The sequence below is a fragment of the Ooceraea biroi genome, chromosome 5 (assembly GCF_003672135.1).
Source record: "Ooceraea biroi isolate clonal line C1 chromosome 5, Obir_v5.4, whole genome shotgun sequence".
Taxonomy (NCBI): domain Eukaryota; kingdom Metazoa; phylum Arthropoda; class Insecta; order Hymenoptera; family Formicidae; genus Ooceraea; species Ooceraea biroi.
Window position 1 is genome coordinate 3,892,120 of NC_039510.1, and position 16,990 is coordinate 3,909,109.

Sequence of the window (16,990 nt, forward strand, 5' to 3'; positions counted from 1 at the left end):
CGATAAAGTGTGTTGCGCTGTGCGAGAGCGCTTTTCGCGGTCCGTGAATTTCAAAGCCGCTTCGATCACTGCCACGATATTAATTAAGTAAATGATTAAATTCGGATGAAACAATTAATTTGCGTATTTAATGTAGATTATCGCGACACACGGTACGTCTAGATGAAAAGCGCTGGCCGTCGAAAGCCCAACCGGCTTTCCCGAAAATGTAATTACAATTTGCCGATCAGCAGCACGGAAAAATATGTAATTCCTGACAATCGCCACGCCGACACGCCGATATCAAATGTGAAAATTAATTAATACGCTCGCATTCAATAGTTTATTTGATTCACGCTACAAACAATGACGAAACCAATCTTCGCCCACCATGCGATGCATCAAAATCAGCGCAAAACCGAGGAACATATAGCAGAAAATATATATAAACGCACAAATAATTTTACATTTTTAGAACGAACGTTATCTACTTTCCAGATGACGGTTGGGGATGAGATCGACAAGTCGAATGTACTTTTATATACGCATGTGAGCATGTACGTGCGAGTGCACTCATGCAAACTCTGTAAACTCCGTGTAACACATGGGCTTTGAACGATCGCGTGGTATACGGAGTGGCTGAAGGCGCGGCTGCGAAAGGGGGTAAAGGCCTTTACACGAATCGCCGTATTCAAGGGAATCAATCGTGTTAAGTGCTCATACAATCGATCCAGCTAATTTCTCGCGATTCCAGTCCTGAGAGGACACTTAACCGCGCGCGATACGGGAACCTTGTAGCGAAAGCCGGTAATCTCGGGCTCCTCGTACCGCCGTGACACTAACAAGATCGCGTTTCCCGTGAATGATTGCGTGCAATTATAGTACGGGCAACGAACATGCTTCATCCTAAACCTACGGGAACGCGTCACCCTAGAATCCGGAAGTTAATGGAGAATACCGCCGCAAACTATAAAAAATTAAAATCCACTGTCCGGAAAACATACGTCCGCTCCAATTTTGTGACGTCCGATGAGATATTACACATTTTTTACGCGGACATGACGTTCCCAGTGACGGCAATAACTGTAAATTGTCGATGAATGCAGGAAGCGCGTGGCACTCGGTATTCCTTTTCTGTCAATTATAGCCACGTTTCTCGCGGTATATCAGTAAATTGCCGAATAGATGCTGGAACGTTGTAGACCGTCGCACTTCCTGGTAGTTGAAGGTTCGACGGGACGATTTCGGGCATTTCGAAATCAGGTATCGTGACGGCGGGCAAGGCTGGCTTTCGTGTCGGATGCGAGAATCCTATGCGGCTAATGGAAATCCAGAGACCGCTTTCGAAGTGAGTGATTGCGCGGCGAATGCTACTTTGCCGCGTGTATCCGCTGAAATTAACCGGGATTTATGGAGGCGCGCGCGCGCGCGTCCCGGAGGCCTTTCTAATAATACACCAGTTAAAATTGCGGCTGTCCGGTTAACCTACTTACCGAGTATTTCCGATGCAACCCCTGCTGTTCCCCGCGGTTCGTATATCTCGCCCCTAATGAATCGTTGCTTGGCTCTCTCGGTTGCCGGTTGCCCGCCGATTCGAGAACGCGAATAGTGGTAGCTTAGCGGTGGTATTCTGCCCCACGTAATCGGTACGCCTATTTACGGACTCACCCGGTAGATTACTACAGGGGACGGGCATTGTAGGAACTTGTGATAATAACGCGCGATTTACGGCCAATCCGACTCACGAAATACGAGTGCTTCGACATGACTTTCGCCGATTATCGCCTATATCGGGAGATATTCTCGCGATTTGACGACCAATATGCCACGAATACGACGTGGCATATATCGACGCCCTTGTTGGCGCAAAATGTAGATGATCTACATGCGTCTGATGTGTACTTTCACGTGGAATGTGATCGTTCCCCGCAATTTCGATTCTAACTTTCTTTGACAAGAATTCAGCTGTTCGTGACTTTTTTCAAGAATTCAACAAATTCTAAATTAAATTATGCAAGCTCTTAATTCACCCGATTACATTCTACCATCGTACATTAAGTTAATTAGTCTGCATTACTTTTGCAACGCTACAAAGGACAATCCGTCGTTTGATTGATTGACAGAGTTTCAGGTACGCAAATATAATATATCGTATTAAATAAAACAATTATTATTATATCATGTAACTAAACGATGAGATGCGCATGAAGCGTAATAATATAAATAAATATTATAGAAGCCAATAACTAATATTAATTGATGTGATTTATATGACTTCACAGACTGACGAGATTCATGTGATTTGTTTCACCGTGAAATTGTTGAGACAATTTAATCAAAGTTAATCAATTATTTAAGATTCACTACTGTTAAATTAATATTACTAAAACCTATCGACGCGCGTTTCGGTCAATCAATCGGCCGGTCAGGAGAGACTCATCATTGTCAAATAGAGATAATTAAAACCGATGAATGAGGGCAAATGATCATCGCGGCGCGATTAAATTAAAATTAAGCGACCGCACGTTGAGCCCCGAATACATTTCACCAATCTCCGGATGGAGAAGTGTTATTTAACATTGCGAGGGGCGGGCAGGCAGAAGGGTGAAGAGAAACTGCTTTGCGCATCCGAGGGTTAATTGTGAAAGTAAAGTGGAAAGACATCTCTAACTACATCTCCGTCTTCTGTCTACGCAGTCTTTGCCTCGTGATTCTCCCGGCGCTCTCCCGGAGAAACTTGGCCGGTTTAATTGAGTCGCCCGCGAGAAACGCGGGCAAGCGTTTTGCACACGTGTACCAGACAAGCGGACGTTTACCAGAAGTTTGCCCACGCGAGGAGTCTTTCACGCGGGTCCGTTCATTCGTGGCGAACTCCATTAACGCGGGCCTCCTATCTTTTCTCTTTCTTTCTCTCTCTCTCTTTCTCTTTGTCTCTTGTTTTTTTTTCGTCGCTAATCTCATTCTTTTTGAGTGAGTTAATTATGAATGAGCGAAGATACTCGCGCGAGATATACGAGCGCCGCGGTTTGTCGGAATATAGATCGCTCGTATTCCAAAACTGGCTAGCCGACTAACACAAGTCGCGGTCGCTCGTAAAATCTCGACGAAAGGAGACACGTGTCGTTCGTTACTCGAAACTGTCATAAAAGTGACGCGCGGCATGTCCGCATCTGCATGCATCCCGCAAATGCATACGTTCCGCAATCCTGGGGACCGCCAATTTTTCTGCTCCGCTCGTTTTCCTTCTTGCCGATTTATTACTGCATCGTAAAGGGAAACGGCGCTGCAGCCGGCGCTGGCAGCTTGTGGCAGATTCACGTATGACTCCACGGAAAAATCGTAAATTGCGATATAGGAATCCCGCCGTAACCGTAGCACTCACGACGGTGAGTTAAATTAGCGTCGGTCGTTAATTATTATTTAACGTTAAGCAAAGCAGGCGCCATTAAGTAAATTTTATTCATTTCTGAGCAGCAAAGTCCATCCCAAGTATTTTGCATGACACCGCCATCGCGGACGAATGTTAAGGACTTCTTAAACATTCCTTGTGCTCTTTTGCTCCCGGCCCGTCGTCGTCGAGATCGAGTTTAACTTCGCTAATATACTTTTGCGCCCCGCTGCATAGAAGCGAGATGTATCCGCGTTTCAGTAATCGGCTGAACTTCTACGCGACGAGCAAGTGAACTTCGAATGAATAAAGTTTGCGGGCCCAAGGAAAAAGTAGATCGCGCCGCTCCTTTTCCTTTGTTTGCGCTGCGCCGTTGATTAATCGATGATAATACGTCGACTTTAGCGTTGACCAACTTTGAGAAATAGTCTTTAAGTGGCAGCGATGCTAGCAATATGAAACTTATCTTGGAAAATATCCAACTAATTGCAATTTTGCTCATGACATTTCATGCGAGTACATTTGAAGTGCGTTTTATATTTCCGCTGAAATTTCACGGTTCTTTAGCCAATTTATCTGAATAATCGATTAAAATATAATTTGTACATAATTAATACATTTATATTACTGCTTCTGTAAAGTTTCGTTAAAATTTAATTTAATCGTTCTGACAAGTTAAAAAGTCATGAAAATTATATATAATAACCCATGTTATTTATACTATCGTTTGACTTTTGTTTGTTACATTCGTTATTTTACTTTACAAGGTATGAAAATCTATATTTCGGTGATGAGTAAATTGCGGAACATCATTAAATATTACACATGAAACGTCACTCTTGTACGTTTCAGGTATAATTATCTTCTAATTTATTTAATGAGTTTTCGCCAGCATTTTTGCCATTACGAAAGTCAACTTGCAACTTGGAAAAGTTGCAACCATTCGAACACATTAGATGCAACTGCGATCGTTTCACTTGAGAAAGTTGTCGCACAGGCAAGTTTTTTTTAATGTTCTCGTGCAACAATCGTCAAAAATTTTCATTCTCCTGCAACGATTTTTCCTCGCTTAACCAGAAGTAGAAGTCGACTTCAACAAGTCTGACGGTATGTAAGACGCGTCTCATAAATAATGTTTTCCCTGAGATATGCAATTTCGCGCAAGCTCGGTTTTGATCAGCCAAGCCGTCCGCTTTCTGCAGTTTCGCATACTTTCAATGTATCGAGATCAAAGCCTGCACCGACAAATCTCATTCTCGGTATGCATCCTTCCATACAATGTGACTGCTCTAAACTCCCGATCCAATAAAGATCAAAGCCCGCCGGTGATGTAACGAGCACGAATATGCACCGATGTTTGGAGTGTTTCGGATGTCAATAGAATTTCTTCTTTCTGCCAAGTGGGAGAGTCTCGCCATTAATATCTGAGGATATCGTTTCGAAATCGTTCTGCGATCTTGTCGCGATCGTCGATCGTTCAGCGCTGCTTGACACTCCTACGAACCGCTCTTACGAAAAGTTTAATCATCATGTTCAGGTATTCGGAGAGCGCTCGTTCTTCCGCGCGATATCGGCCGCGTGCTTTCGCAAGCTTTGCATGCGCTTCGTAATAAATTTCAATCTTGCGACCCCCGGGGGTGTTACATCGCGTTTTGAGCCCGCGATACAGTCGAGCACTGCCCGACGCGTCAGTAAACTTTCCTCGGCATCCCTTAAGCTTGTTAAAGCCGCCAACTTTTATCGGTCGTTACTCACATCAAGAGGGCGATTTGGTCGATCAGTTCTCTATCAGATAGGCGATGAATACGCGCGTGCGGTGCATCGATGAAAGCGGCGCGTGTTCCACAAGCACGTATGTATGCATATCGTGCGAAGAGATATGCAATTGCGTTAACGTTGACTCGCTGACGTCCGGTGTGTTGACGAACGAAAAATGCTGTTGCAAAGAAACGCAGCGAGAAGGAGAGAAATGGGGAGAAAAAGCGTGCGATATTGTTAACTGGTAACTCGGTCAACATTTGTTGACTATTTGCATCGGTCAGCATTTTTGGTTGGTCAACACAGAAACCGCAACGCGGCCGGTCAAATGCGGGTCGATGTATACGTAACTTCGCAAACACTCGGGACTTTCGTTTTCACGTGCCGAGCGGCAAGTGCGACAAACAATTTAGGAAAACCAGTTAATGTTTCAGTTCATTACATTTTATCGTTGCAGCGGCGCGTCATTCATTTATTCGACACACAGAGAGTTGACACACATATGGTAGCTTTTATTTAATGGATACGATATATTTTGCTGAACGAGGATGATCGTCGATTTCCTCGATGCAATCGCTGTTTTCCCCGATTTAGAAGCGAGCACGTTAACGCAGAAGGATACCGTCCGCGGGATCGCGTGTCTTTCTCTTTCGTTTCCGTTTTATTTGCCGGCTTGCGACGTATAAGACTTCGCGGATTCGATCGCGGACTCGTACGAACCGTTTCACTTCCGTTCCAGACTGGAAAACGTTTTGGCCGGGAAACCGGTATGTGCCGTAAAGGACCAATAAAATCGATATTGTGCCGCGCGGGAGTGTCGTTCCGTAACAAACCAATTTCACGTCGGTCAAAGTAAATCGTCGTACGTGGCTGACGCGCGCGTGCGCGCGCGCGTGTGTGTATGGCGCGTCTAGGTAACAAATTCGCTCGCAATCCCTGACGTGGCGAGTATTCGTTTCCCCGTCATTTGTGGCCGCTCGTTGTGCATGCAAATCGCCCGCTTGCGCGAATTTCTGTGGAATTACACGTCTCCTTGACCACGCCGCGTTCTGGATTACGCACTTCGTGTGCCTGCGCGTCGTTCTTCGCTCGATATGCTCGATATACGAGTCCAACCTTTAATGTGTTGTACATATGCAGAATGTAACGATTATTTCGAGCAAGTTTTCAGACATTTTTATGAACCAGATATCGGTCTATGTCGATTGAAAATATCGGACCACTTACCGGCACTTTTCATTATTTCATTATTAGTTATCATTCGCGATCAATTGTCCGAAATATAAAATCACTGTACGTTCGAACCGGAGTGATTCACTTTTGGAAGTTAAAAGGAGAATTTAATTATTCGTATATGTGCTCAACGTTTTACCAAACTCGAAGAGGTTGTATTTCGTTGCAGAGAGAAAGATTGCTCCTCTGGAGGATACCCAGAAACATTGAAGATTCCGTCGTTGAAACGGAAACATTAAGCCATTTACGAGACGCTTCGTGTGCACGCACACGCACGTCGAAATCTAATCTGCATTCCGCGTGTCCCGTTTGCCGGTCTGCAGATGCGCCCACCGCACACTATTCGACGCGCGGTTCCGGGTCCGCAGCTGTATCAGCCTTTACGGAGGAAAAACATCTGGGGAAACAGGGGATGGCACATGACGGAGCCATAAAATCGATATTGTAACGCGACGAACTATCTCGGTGCGGTAACGAACCGCTCCCACGTCGACCGAGGTAAATCGCAGGATCGCACATACACACGTACGTAGATGTACCCCGCACATCGCACGGGGGTGTACGTGTAACAAACGAGCCGCGCACGTCTTTCCTTCCCCCCGACTTGCTTTATTCCTTTTCGCCTCCTGTGGGTCCTTCCCGATGTGCGCCGCGCCCTCAGGTCTAAGGCCATAAAGACTGGGTCTCCCGGGTAAAAGAGGGCTCGTTAAGGACGCGGACCGATCTCTCAGCCATAAGCGCGGATGTATACGTGGACCCGAGGGGGCTCGCTATACAAGAAGCGAGCTACCGCCGAGAAATAGCGTCGGGATAATACGTGAGCCTATATAGGACACTCGAGGATTATTGCAATTGATCAAAAAGATCGAGACGTTCGAGACGTGCGAGGGGAAAAATTTCGCGGAAAATTCGTTCTCGGGATTCTAATTAAAAATGGAATTTCGTCGGGTAGTCGCGATAAATGTAGCGGCTGGAAAAAATGGATGAGCCAACAAAGTTTCCTATCGTTGTTTCTCGCGAGGGCAAACATCTTCTTCGTAACTGACGCGTACGAAGTGATGGTATATTTCTCCGTGACGTTGAGGATCCTTTAAGGATCGATCGGCGGTAACAACGCGAATCCATCAAATAAACGTTAATGGCGCTCAAATATTAAGTTGCTCGAACGGCCATAGAGTCGAGGACTCGGCTAACGAAGTCGACGACGCTACGCGGCTCCCAAAGTCGAATAAGGAAGTGTAATTAAAAGACTTACGAGCTAACGAAGGTCGGAAATGAATGGCTCGTTGATAACTTAAAATCGCCTCTTCGTAATTCTTCCTGCCCTGCTGCAAGATGCCCCTGTAACAAAAAAATCAGCCCTTTTAATACGTGCTTTCCAACGTGCAACATAACGTGAAAAGCAAGACGTGGAAGTATTGCGAAAAAGGCAATTAGAGTAACAGTTTAGATCGAGAGTCGGGAAACACACATCGAATAAAATGGTTAAAGTGGAAATTAATCTTGTAGCGTTCCTAGTTTGCTTCTCGTTATCATAATGCTTATCATAGCTAGACTTTCAGCTTCCTGCGCTATTCACTTCGCTGATACAATATCCGAGTGTCAAACGTCGCGGGAAGAAAGGTGAAGTTTTCCGTCTCTTAGACAGTGAGCGATTAATCTTCTCTCGAAGGATGTCACTTTCAGAAACGATATAAAAATATTACTTGTCAAGGCGATGACTTATCGCATGTGAGGTCGCTGCGCCACGCGGCGGGATTAAATTGCGGTCGCAATAAGCGCGATTCGTAATACCGTATACGGGTAGAGGAGGTCCTCCTCTCTCTCTTTCTCTCTCTATCTTCCCTCTCGTCGCGAAGCTACATATTTTAGAAAGGACCCACCACTTCGGCGTCGCAGCGATTAATCTTCCAGCATAAGTTGTCGCTTGCGAAACGATGAAAATATCACTTGTCGACAGATGAAGTATAGTCGGCCGACCGGTAGACGACTCGCGCGCGGACGCTATCGCTGATATTTTTCTCGTCGCGCGTTATCGAAATCGAACCGGACGGCATAGCGCACGCGGTTATTTTTCTTGCCTCGCGTGTTGCGTTATTTTTCTTACTTCCCTAGATGGTCGGACAGTCATATCAAGATTTGGCAAATATTTACGGGGTCGCGCGTATGTCCGCGTACATTTCTCACGAATTGTCACCGTTAAACAGAATTACAATTTTGCATACGTTATTTCGGGTGCATCAAGCTGGACGTTCCCCTTTGAAACGCGGAGAAAGAGAGGCCGGGCATCCGCCGGCCGCACCGCTATGCTCCATGATGATTCATTATGGAGATTCTTTATGAAGATTCGCGCTTCAAAATCTCGACCGCGCGAACTTTTCTAACGAAGCGCGTGTGTACAATTTGAATCGGCCCGTAAATTACTAAGGGAATAAAGTTTGCTGTGCATTTTGCCCCGCTACATCTCTCCATCTCGCGCCGGGATACACGCTGCCTTTTCGTCGGTCTCGTTAATGTCGGAAAATAAATTAACGTCGGCAAATTTCCTCGGACACTCGTCGAGCCTTTGCAGATTAATTGCCAGGGATTTCTCATTTATCCGCGAGATATTTGAACACCGCGCACACCCTCGAGACAATCGATTCGTTATCAAAATTGGGGATGCATTTAGCGCGCGCACACCGAATTCTCACGTCGACGCAGCGTCGCGAAAAAATCATACTAATGAGGCGCCTTATGAGTCTCCGACGTGCAACGAGCATGAAGAAGAGTAGAAAAAACGGCAAAGGGGAAAAAGAAAAACAGAAAAACGAGGAAAGGGGAGCCGGGGACAGGGTGATACGGGATATTTCCTTTCCTGGCGCGCGCGACAGGATGAAGAGAATCCCTGTTCGTTAACGAGCCGCCACTCGGCGTTCGTTAACTTTCAACAAGGCGAAGACTCTCGCGCGTACATACGCATATATACGTTCGTCACTCTCCGGCTTCTTCTCTTGTAACAATCTCCAGTTTGTGCCAATTTGCAATTATACCGGTATTCCACTTAATTTGTTATTCAACCCCCTGTTTATCGGTCGTGTACCCCAGCCATTCGGTATACTAGTTTCGAATTCATAAATTACCGAACGCATAATGAAAGATGGCAAGATACTGCGTGATAGAGCTTAACGATTTAGACGAACGCGAAGCTTCAGATAAGTATAAAGTATCGATGAAATGATGCTTTCTCGTCGCGGTATTATACTCTAAAACCAAAAAAGGCATACTTCTTTCTGGTTTTCAATCTTAATAAATTTCTCAGTGGAGAGGATTAGCTGCGTTTAATGCTGAATACGAAATAGGAGCGAATTTGCGTGGATGAAATCGTGCACCGCGAAATGAAAAGACAAATCGCGCGCGTAATTGCCGGCTGTCGTTCGTTTAAAACGCGAAACTTAATAAAGCGACGTGCCGCGTCAAATGCTGTTACTGTCAAACTGCCCACTGCGCGTACGGTGGCTCCGCGACACTTCAAACGTGCGAGCACGTGGTCCCATGGACCATCGACAAAATAAACCGCAATCACTCGGTCGAGTCATGCGGATATAATTATACGAATTATCCCGAACTCCGCGTAACGGTCCATGAACGATTTTATGACGAAAAGCGGGCGTGTCGCAATACAACGATCGCTCTTTGTGTCGGCTAGCCGCGACGGCAAAAGCGCGAAAGCACGTTCTCCGAGTGTTCGCGACGGCTTCCGGCCTGCGAAATTTGTCCACGTTTCTGGTGTATATCGCGACGGGATGCGGCTGACATGCGGTATACGGAAACATCTTGCCACCAGGTATCTGATCGTTTATGCGCCGCGCGCAAATAAAATATCAAAAATAAAATATCTCGCCCGTAAAACGTTTGTGGTGACGCGCGGGCAAGCCGATAAAAGCTCGAACGGAACGTCGAAAAATCGGTCCGGCTGCGGTTCATAACGTGCGAGCGTGAAAATGCACGCTGCGCGATGCACGACGAAGCGTTTCCGGCGAAGCGTTCGTTAATATGTCTACCTTATTTTTAGGGTTTCAAGTAAGCTGCTAGAGGATGAGCGCAATTACTTGTACGTTTCATCCAAGTATAACTGAAATTGATCGTCTGTTTATATCACTTCAGGAAATCTATTCTTACACGATTGTTCGACGTCATTCCTGGTCCTAACTATTTATCAGAAACTTGTTAACCCGTGATATCTTTATCTCTCGGTATCAAAAGAGAAACGACCTTTCGAAACCTGACGCAATTACGCGTAATGCAATCTTCCGCGATTCATTATCGAAAAGTGCGACACAATAATTATAGCGAGTCAATCGGACGCAAAATAATTACGTTGAGATAAATCGTCGCTATTAAAATGCAAACCGAATAATGTAGAATAAATTGAAGAAAACACCCCGGCCGGGTAAACAAGTTTGTAATTTCATTAAAATATCTGGATGTTTATGCACATCCGGACGTTTCATCGATCGGACTGTGTCCCGGCTCTAACTAAATTTAACTAAACTTAACTCATACAACTTTACCACGATGATAGCGATCGCGCGCTTGTTCCCCGCGGATCGTGCAATAGGACGACGACCGTATGCGAAACAAACGTAAATCGAGTGATTTAAGCTCGATATAAAAATCCAGGTATAATAAATTTACGCTTAATTACGCGCGCTCGCTCGCGCGCTGCCACGTTTCGCGGGTGGGGATCGCGAGAGTTCTCATTAGCGTTAAAACTGCATTTTAGATTGTTTTCACGTAATTAAATGGATAATTAAATGTGAAGATCGATAACGGCAAAAGCTTTCATCGTAATAATGTTCTAGGAGAAATGCATTAGGATGATTATATGTGCCGTGTAACGCATATTATTATAATTTTACGCGCGGACACGCGCGCTCTGACTGCCGACGTTAAACGAAATAGCGTTGTACACGGAAAATATGCCTCTGAGAGACACGCCGTTCTCCGGTTCTGTATTTCGGCGTATCCAAAAAATGTTCGATATTAAATTCTCGGCGGAGATTCCGCAGCCGATATTAAAACTCCCGCTAATATTTGCGCACAACCGTCACGCACGTCGACGCGTCGATAAATTTCTTGCGTGCATCATGTGGCACAACGGAGCAACGATACGAATCGTGCATTCGTGCATCGTCCCGCACGCATTCCCGCGCGCTGTCCGATTACGCAACTCTTCGCGGTACCGCTGCGATAACGTAGTCAGCGTGCGCATCGCGAAAATTGATCGTAGTCGCGAGCGCATAAAGAAAGACACATCCTCTCACACGTAAATCCGCATAGAAATTTATATATAATATCCTCATAAATAAATTACCCGCATGTTTTCCATTTAACGCAATTTATAACGCGGAATCATATGTTAACGCGACTATGTGTCATTCATTCTAATGAATTCGCCACGTTTTTTCACTGAAATAAACCGTATTCGCTAAATTTACACATGTAAATCCGAAAGATCCATTTAAAACGCCTTCGGGACTTTCGTCTTCGGCGAATCGCGGAAATTTGTCATAAGTCACGTCGCATCGCGATCGTCAATCTTATCCGAGAGTTCATCTCAACATCTCACCGGTTGCACTTTTGCCCGTCACGCGGCCTCAATTTCCGAGCAAGAAGCTTCGCTACTCCGGAGGGTGGCGCAAAAATGGTGTGAAACTCGAAAAAAACAACGGAAGAAAGAGAGAGAGGGAAGAAAAAAGAATGGAGAATACCTGCGATGACTTATCGCACGCGCGGCGTCGAAACTGGGGCGGATGTCGCGTTGTCAATAACGGGGGTGTTAATCGCCGATCGGCAAAATGCCGGCCGGCGCGGCGGAAGGGATGACGGCGATAGCTGGCGCGGTCGGCTTATGGATTTTGCAATGGCGTCGATCGATAATGCCTGAATCACAAGTCGGGATAAAAACGGCAATAAAAGATCCGAGGCGAGCGCAGGCGACGACGATCCGCGGCGGCAACGAGCGAGCAGCTGATATCGATCGCGCTATCGCGCGCGCGATGGTGTAACGCCGCATTATCCTTATGAATATTAAATTTAGCCGTAATCCACGCTATTGGATATGCAACGGGCGTTTGTGTCGTTGGGACGCGCGCGGACAATGCGCTGCGGATTTTGCGCGACGGTATTCATCGCTCCCGTTTCACCGCGCGTGCACGCGCGCAGCGAGGAGGACGGCTCTCCTCGTCTTTGCCGTCCGCGGAATTTCCCGGCGTAAATTTCAGCATCGCGTATCGAGTTATTGTGGGAGTCGCGCGCGTACCGTACGCGTATCAGACGTATCTGCTTGAGGTATGGGACGCGTACGCGATGTACCCGCTATGCAGCACCCCGCCGAGCTTATATCGATCCTCTCGGAATTTCGACGCGACAATGGGCACACCGCGATTTCATCTCCCATGCATTTCCGGCCGCGGAAGTTTCGGTTACTTTACTGCATTCGCGTGTCGGCACGTTTTTCTGAACAAAAATTCGGCCGACGTTATCGGCTGGTATTTAACGTTACACGTTATTCGCCGCTCGTGTGCCATTTGACATTAAGTGTATTTAAACAATTAAAGATTACATCATTTGTTGCGATTTATTTCAAGTTAGAATGCAGATTATACGAGCGAGGATGGATAATGTCAACGGGGTGTCATCGAGGCTGACGATATCAGAGGGTCGACTATTCCACGCGAGGAAACCGTCCGAAAACCGTCAAATCGCGGCCGCTTATCGGTGATCGCCGTCTTTTGCCAACTGTATCTCCCAGCTGCCTCGTTTTCGTCAGAATGCATTTATCGCGGATGGCGCCGCGACGACGACGACGACGACGACGACCGTTATTCCCATTGTCGCCATCGTCGTCATCGACGCTGTCACCGAATTGCGCGACTGACCGTCTCTATTATCACGTGTGTGCTCTCGACTGACCGCCGGTGGTTATCTCTGCTCACACGCTGCGTCGGGACCGTTCCAAATCGAAATCAGGTCCACGGATTTTCAGGCAGCAGGAACATTTTCGGACCACCCGAAAATCCGGATCGTAAGTGCAAATACGAGGGAGATCGTCGTGAACAAACATTGACGAGACATCGGTAGCGAGTCGAACGTGCGTTTTATCCGCGGCGCTTGTCGCGGAAAATCCTAACGGAGAAAGAAAAAATGAATATAGCAGAGTGCAAATACATGTCGGGAAGTGGCATACGACTGTAAAGTCCGCCTTTCCTGCCTCCCTCGTAACGAAATTTCGTCAAACCAACAAAACAAAAAGAGAAATTCAGTAAACATGTGGATATCTTTTTACAATTAAAGCACCAAGAGATCGGTACGCTTGATACCGAATCGTGTTCACTTTGCTTGCAATGCTCTGTGAGGAAACGTGGTCATCCTCACACAGTCTTGCACAGTCTCGTATTCCCTTAAGAACGATTTTATAGATCGTCGTCACGGGGCGGTGGTTGATGTCGGTGATCACCGATGCCGGGGAATCGCAAGATGTTCTAGCCGCGTTGCCCCGTTACGTCTTGGACGTATTTACTCTTATTACTGCGGAAGATTGGTCGTAGCGAGGACGACTGCAAGTAGGACGGTCTGTTCCGACCGCACCGCACCGATAATTGAAGCCTTCCTCCGTTTCCCGTCGCAGCGGCGCGCACGATTCCGTAACGATCGGCGATTTACGACACTCTCGCCGTATTTTAACGATCGTCCCTTTAAGGGCCGCGGGAAGGAGGGAGAAAGATGGGGCGCGGGTGGATAAAGGGGAGAACACCGGGAGAGCGAACCCTTCCGAGTGAGGCGTTGCGCAAACAGAGGACGACGCCAGGCGTCGGGATATAAATCGCGAGGGACTCGGCGCAATTTTACGTACTCTGCCTCGTAAAAAAGAATTTATAACGATTTTATGCGACGCGAGCGGGCGGGCAAGCATGCGCCCGCCTGTCCGATCGGCGATTTCCAGAGAATTTATGTTTATTAATTGTTTATCGGGATCGCGAGGAAACGAGAAAGCGACTCCGATGTGTAGAGCGTCAGACTGGGAAAAAATACGGACATGTCACCGGTGCCAATACCGCCGTTATAACCGTGCGTGATTTACGTTACAATCTACGAAGGTCGAGCCCTAACGTAATTTACGTACGTTTCGCAATTCTCCGATGATTAATGAACGCGCGATCAGTTGTCTCGTTTCTTGTCGATCGATTAATGAAGCGGCTGATACATTAGTAATTAAGAGACGAACTCGTCTCGACTCACATTGCTCATCAGTATTAATTTCAAGATTTGTTGAAAAAAGGACTCTTCATATATTCTCTTAATTTGCATCCATCATGAAAGAGTCACGGCAAGAATAATTTCTATGACCATGTTTTCAGGATTCAGAACGTCACGAGAGCTTGAAAGAGCGAGTAATAATTTGCCGGCAGCATACGCTTGTTTCAGTCTTTACGCGAAAATATACGGTCGACTGGCGATTCCTTTCGAACGCACAACGTATTCTTCTCTCTATTCTCTCGTGATGCAGCGCGACACAGTAGCTCGTCCTGATTCACGAGTATCAATTTAACGCCCGTCATTCGGCGTTGATAAGTTTCTCCGGACGATAAAGTTCTACGGGGATCGATCATCATCCCCGCGAACGAATTAGTATCGTATCATACGTTATACCTGTCACCCGCACGCCTCGCATCGAACGTGACCAGTCGAAGCACTCTCGAAGCTCCACTCGGGAATTCTCCCCGTCGCGCCGGGGATTGAAAAAGTGTTAAATCCGCAAAACATCAAAGAGACGTTTCATGTGACGTCGACGTTTTAATCGGCGTATCTCGACGACGCGATGCGTCGCCAGCGATTTCTATCGGCACTCTCGTTTTCGCGCGAATCCAGCGAGTGGATCACGCTCGAAAGCGTCACAACCCGCTACCGAGTAAAACAATATCGCACTGTATCGCATCCCATTGTTACTTACAAATATACGTAAACGCGAAAGCCGAGAGCGAAACTGTACGCTTGATGAAATTGGCGAGAACTCGATTCGATTGTATTTTATTTTACAATCTTGTCAAACTTAAATTAAAATAGTACAGATTTGTAAATTAATATATATCGTCAAAATCGTTCAAATTGTAGGATATCATCAAATATCGTCGAAAATCTTTCAAATTGTAAGAAAATAATATAACAGAGAAAAAGGTAGTGTTCCTTGAAGGAGATACTTAGTTGAAGCTTTGAAAGTCGGAGTGCAAGTAGATCAAGTAGATCTGCTCTAGGTCAGACAACCACTCGAAAGTCGTAGCTTTCGCTTAATGCGAGCATTCGTTTTTGCGTGATGCGGTAATAAACAGGCAAACAGAGACTTGACTCTCTTCATATAAGCGCAACGTGGTGGTTTGCGGTCTACTTGTTCCGTGTACATAATGCTGCCTACCGTGCCGATACCCTCCGGCACGGAGAAATGCAGCGAACACGATCCTAACGAGAGCTCGTCACGCTCGCGCGCGGCCCCGCTCATTATTGAGTCGTTCGTATGTAATTTGCGGTTTCAAACTGTTTTTCTCCCCGGTCGGTTTGGTGTCCGCTGAATTATGCAGCGCGGCGCCGCGGAAAAAGTCGGCCGGCGGCCGCGTTTCGGCGCCCGCTCGCGTTCACGTCGGGATCGAAGACAAATACTTTCCGATTTGTAAAAGTGGGGTGCAGCGCTCGTTAGAACGTGCCGGCGATTATTTAACCCGCTTTAATTTAACGCGAAACCAATGCATTGTAATATAATATATTCGACGGGGGAGGTATATCCAGCTCGCGTGTGTCCGCGTTTGACGACGTGCACGAGCTTGCATGCCGTGTACACGCATGCACGCATGTACGTACGCACGCATACGCGCCTGGAATATCGCTGTCACGCAACGTTCAATAAAGCCGGGCTAACGTCGAGTAAGCTCGCGTATTGTTTCCAACAATATAATATGTCACTTGAATCGCAACGTGTCATTCAGATACGCGGACGCTGGGTGCAGCGCCGAGGAATCCTCGTGCGCGCGGAGGGATAATTTATGAAGAGGATGCAGGTGCAATCGTAGAGATAAGCCGATATTCCCGCCGACGATTACGACGCGCGAGATCATGATAATATTCCGTAAGATGCGGGTTGGATCGCATCGGAGAGAAGATTTCGCGATGGATGTTACGTTACGGTGATACGGTATTATGATGTGCGCGGTATGTGTAGCGCGATGCATTGACGTTTTGCTCTTGATTAGACGTGGATAAATCCGATTACTCGCAACGAAACGGAGGAAAGCAACGCTATGTGTCGCGCGAGAAATTAATTCAATAATGATTTGATCCATTGCAACAAATTTATGTGATATTTGGATCGCTGGTTCCTTTTATGCAAAATTATAACGCGTATTTCTATTCGTGCTCATCCTGCTGATCGTTAACACATTTATGTCATTGTTCCTCGTTTATATCCATCGTGTTGCGCGTTCATCGTTATATTTCTGGAATAAACCGCGATCGATTAGCGTGAAATGTTTTTAATAAAGTTAAGACTAATAATAAAATAGCTCGCTTGTATATCTCTTCTTAATCTATATATCTTCTTAA

At 46.3% G+C, this 16,990-nt stretch overlaps 1 protein-coding gene across 3 annotated transcripts in view; it reads right to left on the minus strand.

Annotated features, from left to right (window-relative positions):
- LOC105287628 (transmembrane and TPR repeat-containing protein CG4341) overlaps positions 1-16,990 on the minus strand; it is a 187,383-nt gene that overhangs the window by 25,134 nt on the left and 145,259 nt on the right. For all 3 annotated transcript variants that reach the window (XR_003406588.1, XM_011353273.2, XM_011353276.3), the window contains exon 6: positions 7,614-7,699. Coding sequence is in view for 2 of the 3 variants with exons in the window: in XM_011353273.2 (XP_011351575.1) it covers positions 7,614-7,699 (86 nt within the window). In the remaining variant the exon portion in view is untranslated. The remainder of the gene's footprint in view (positions 1-7,613; positions 7,700-16,990) is intronic.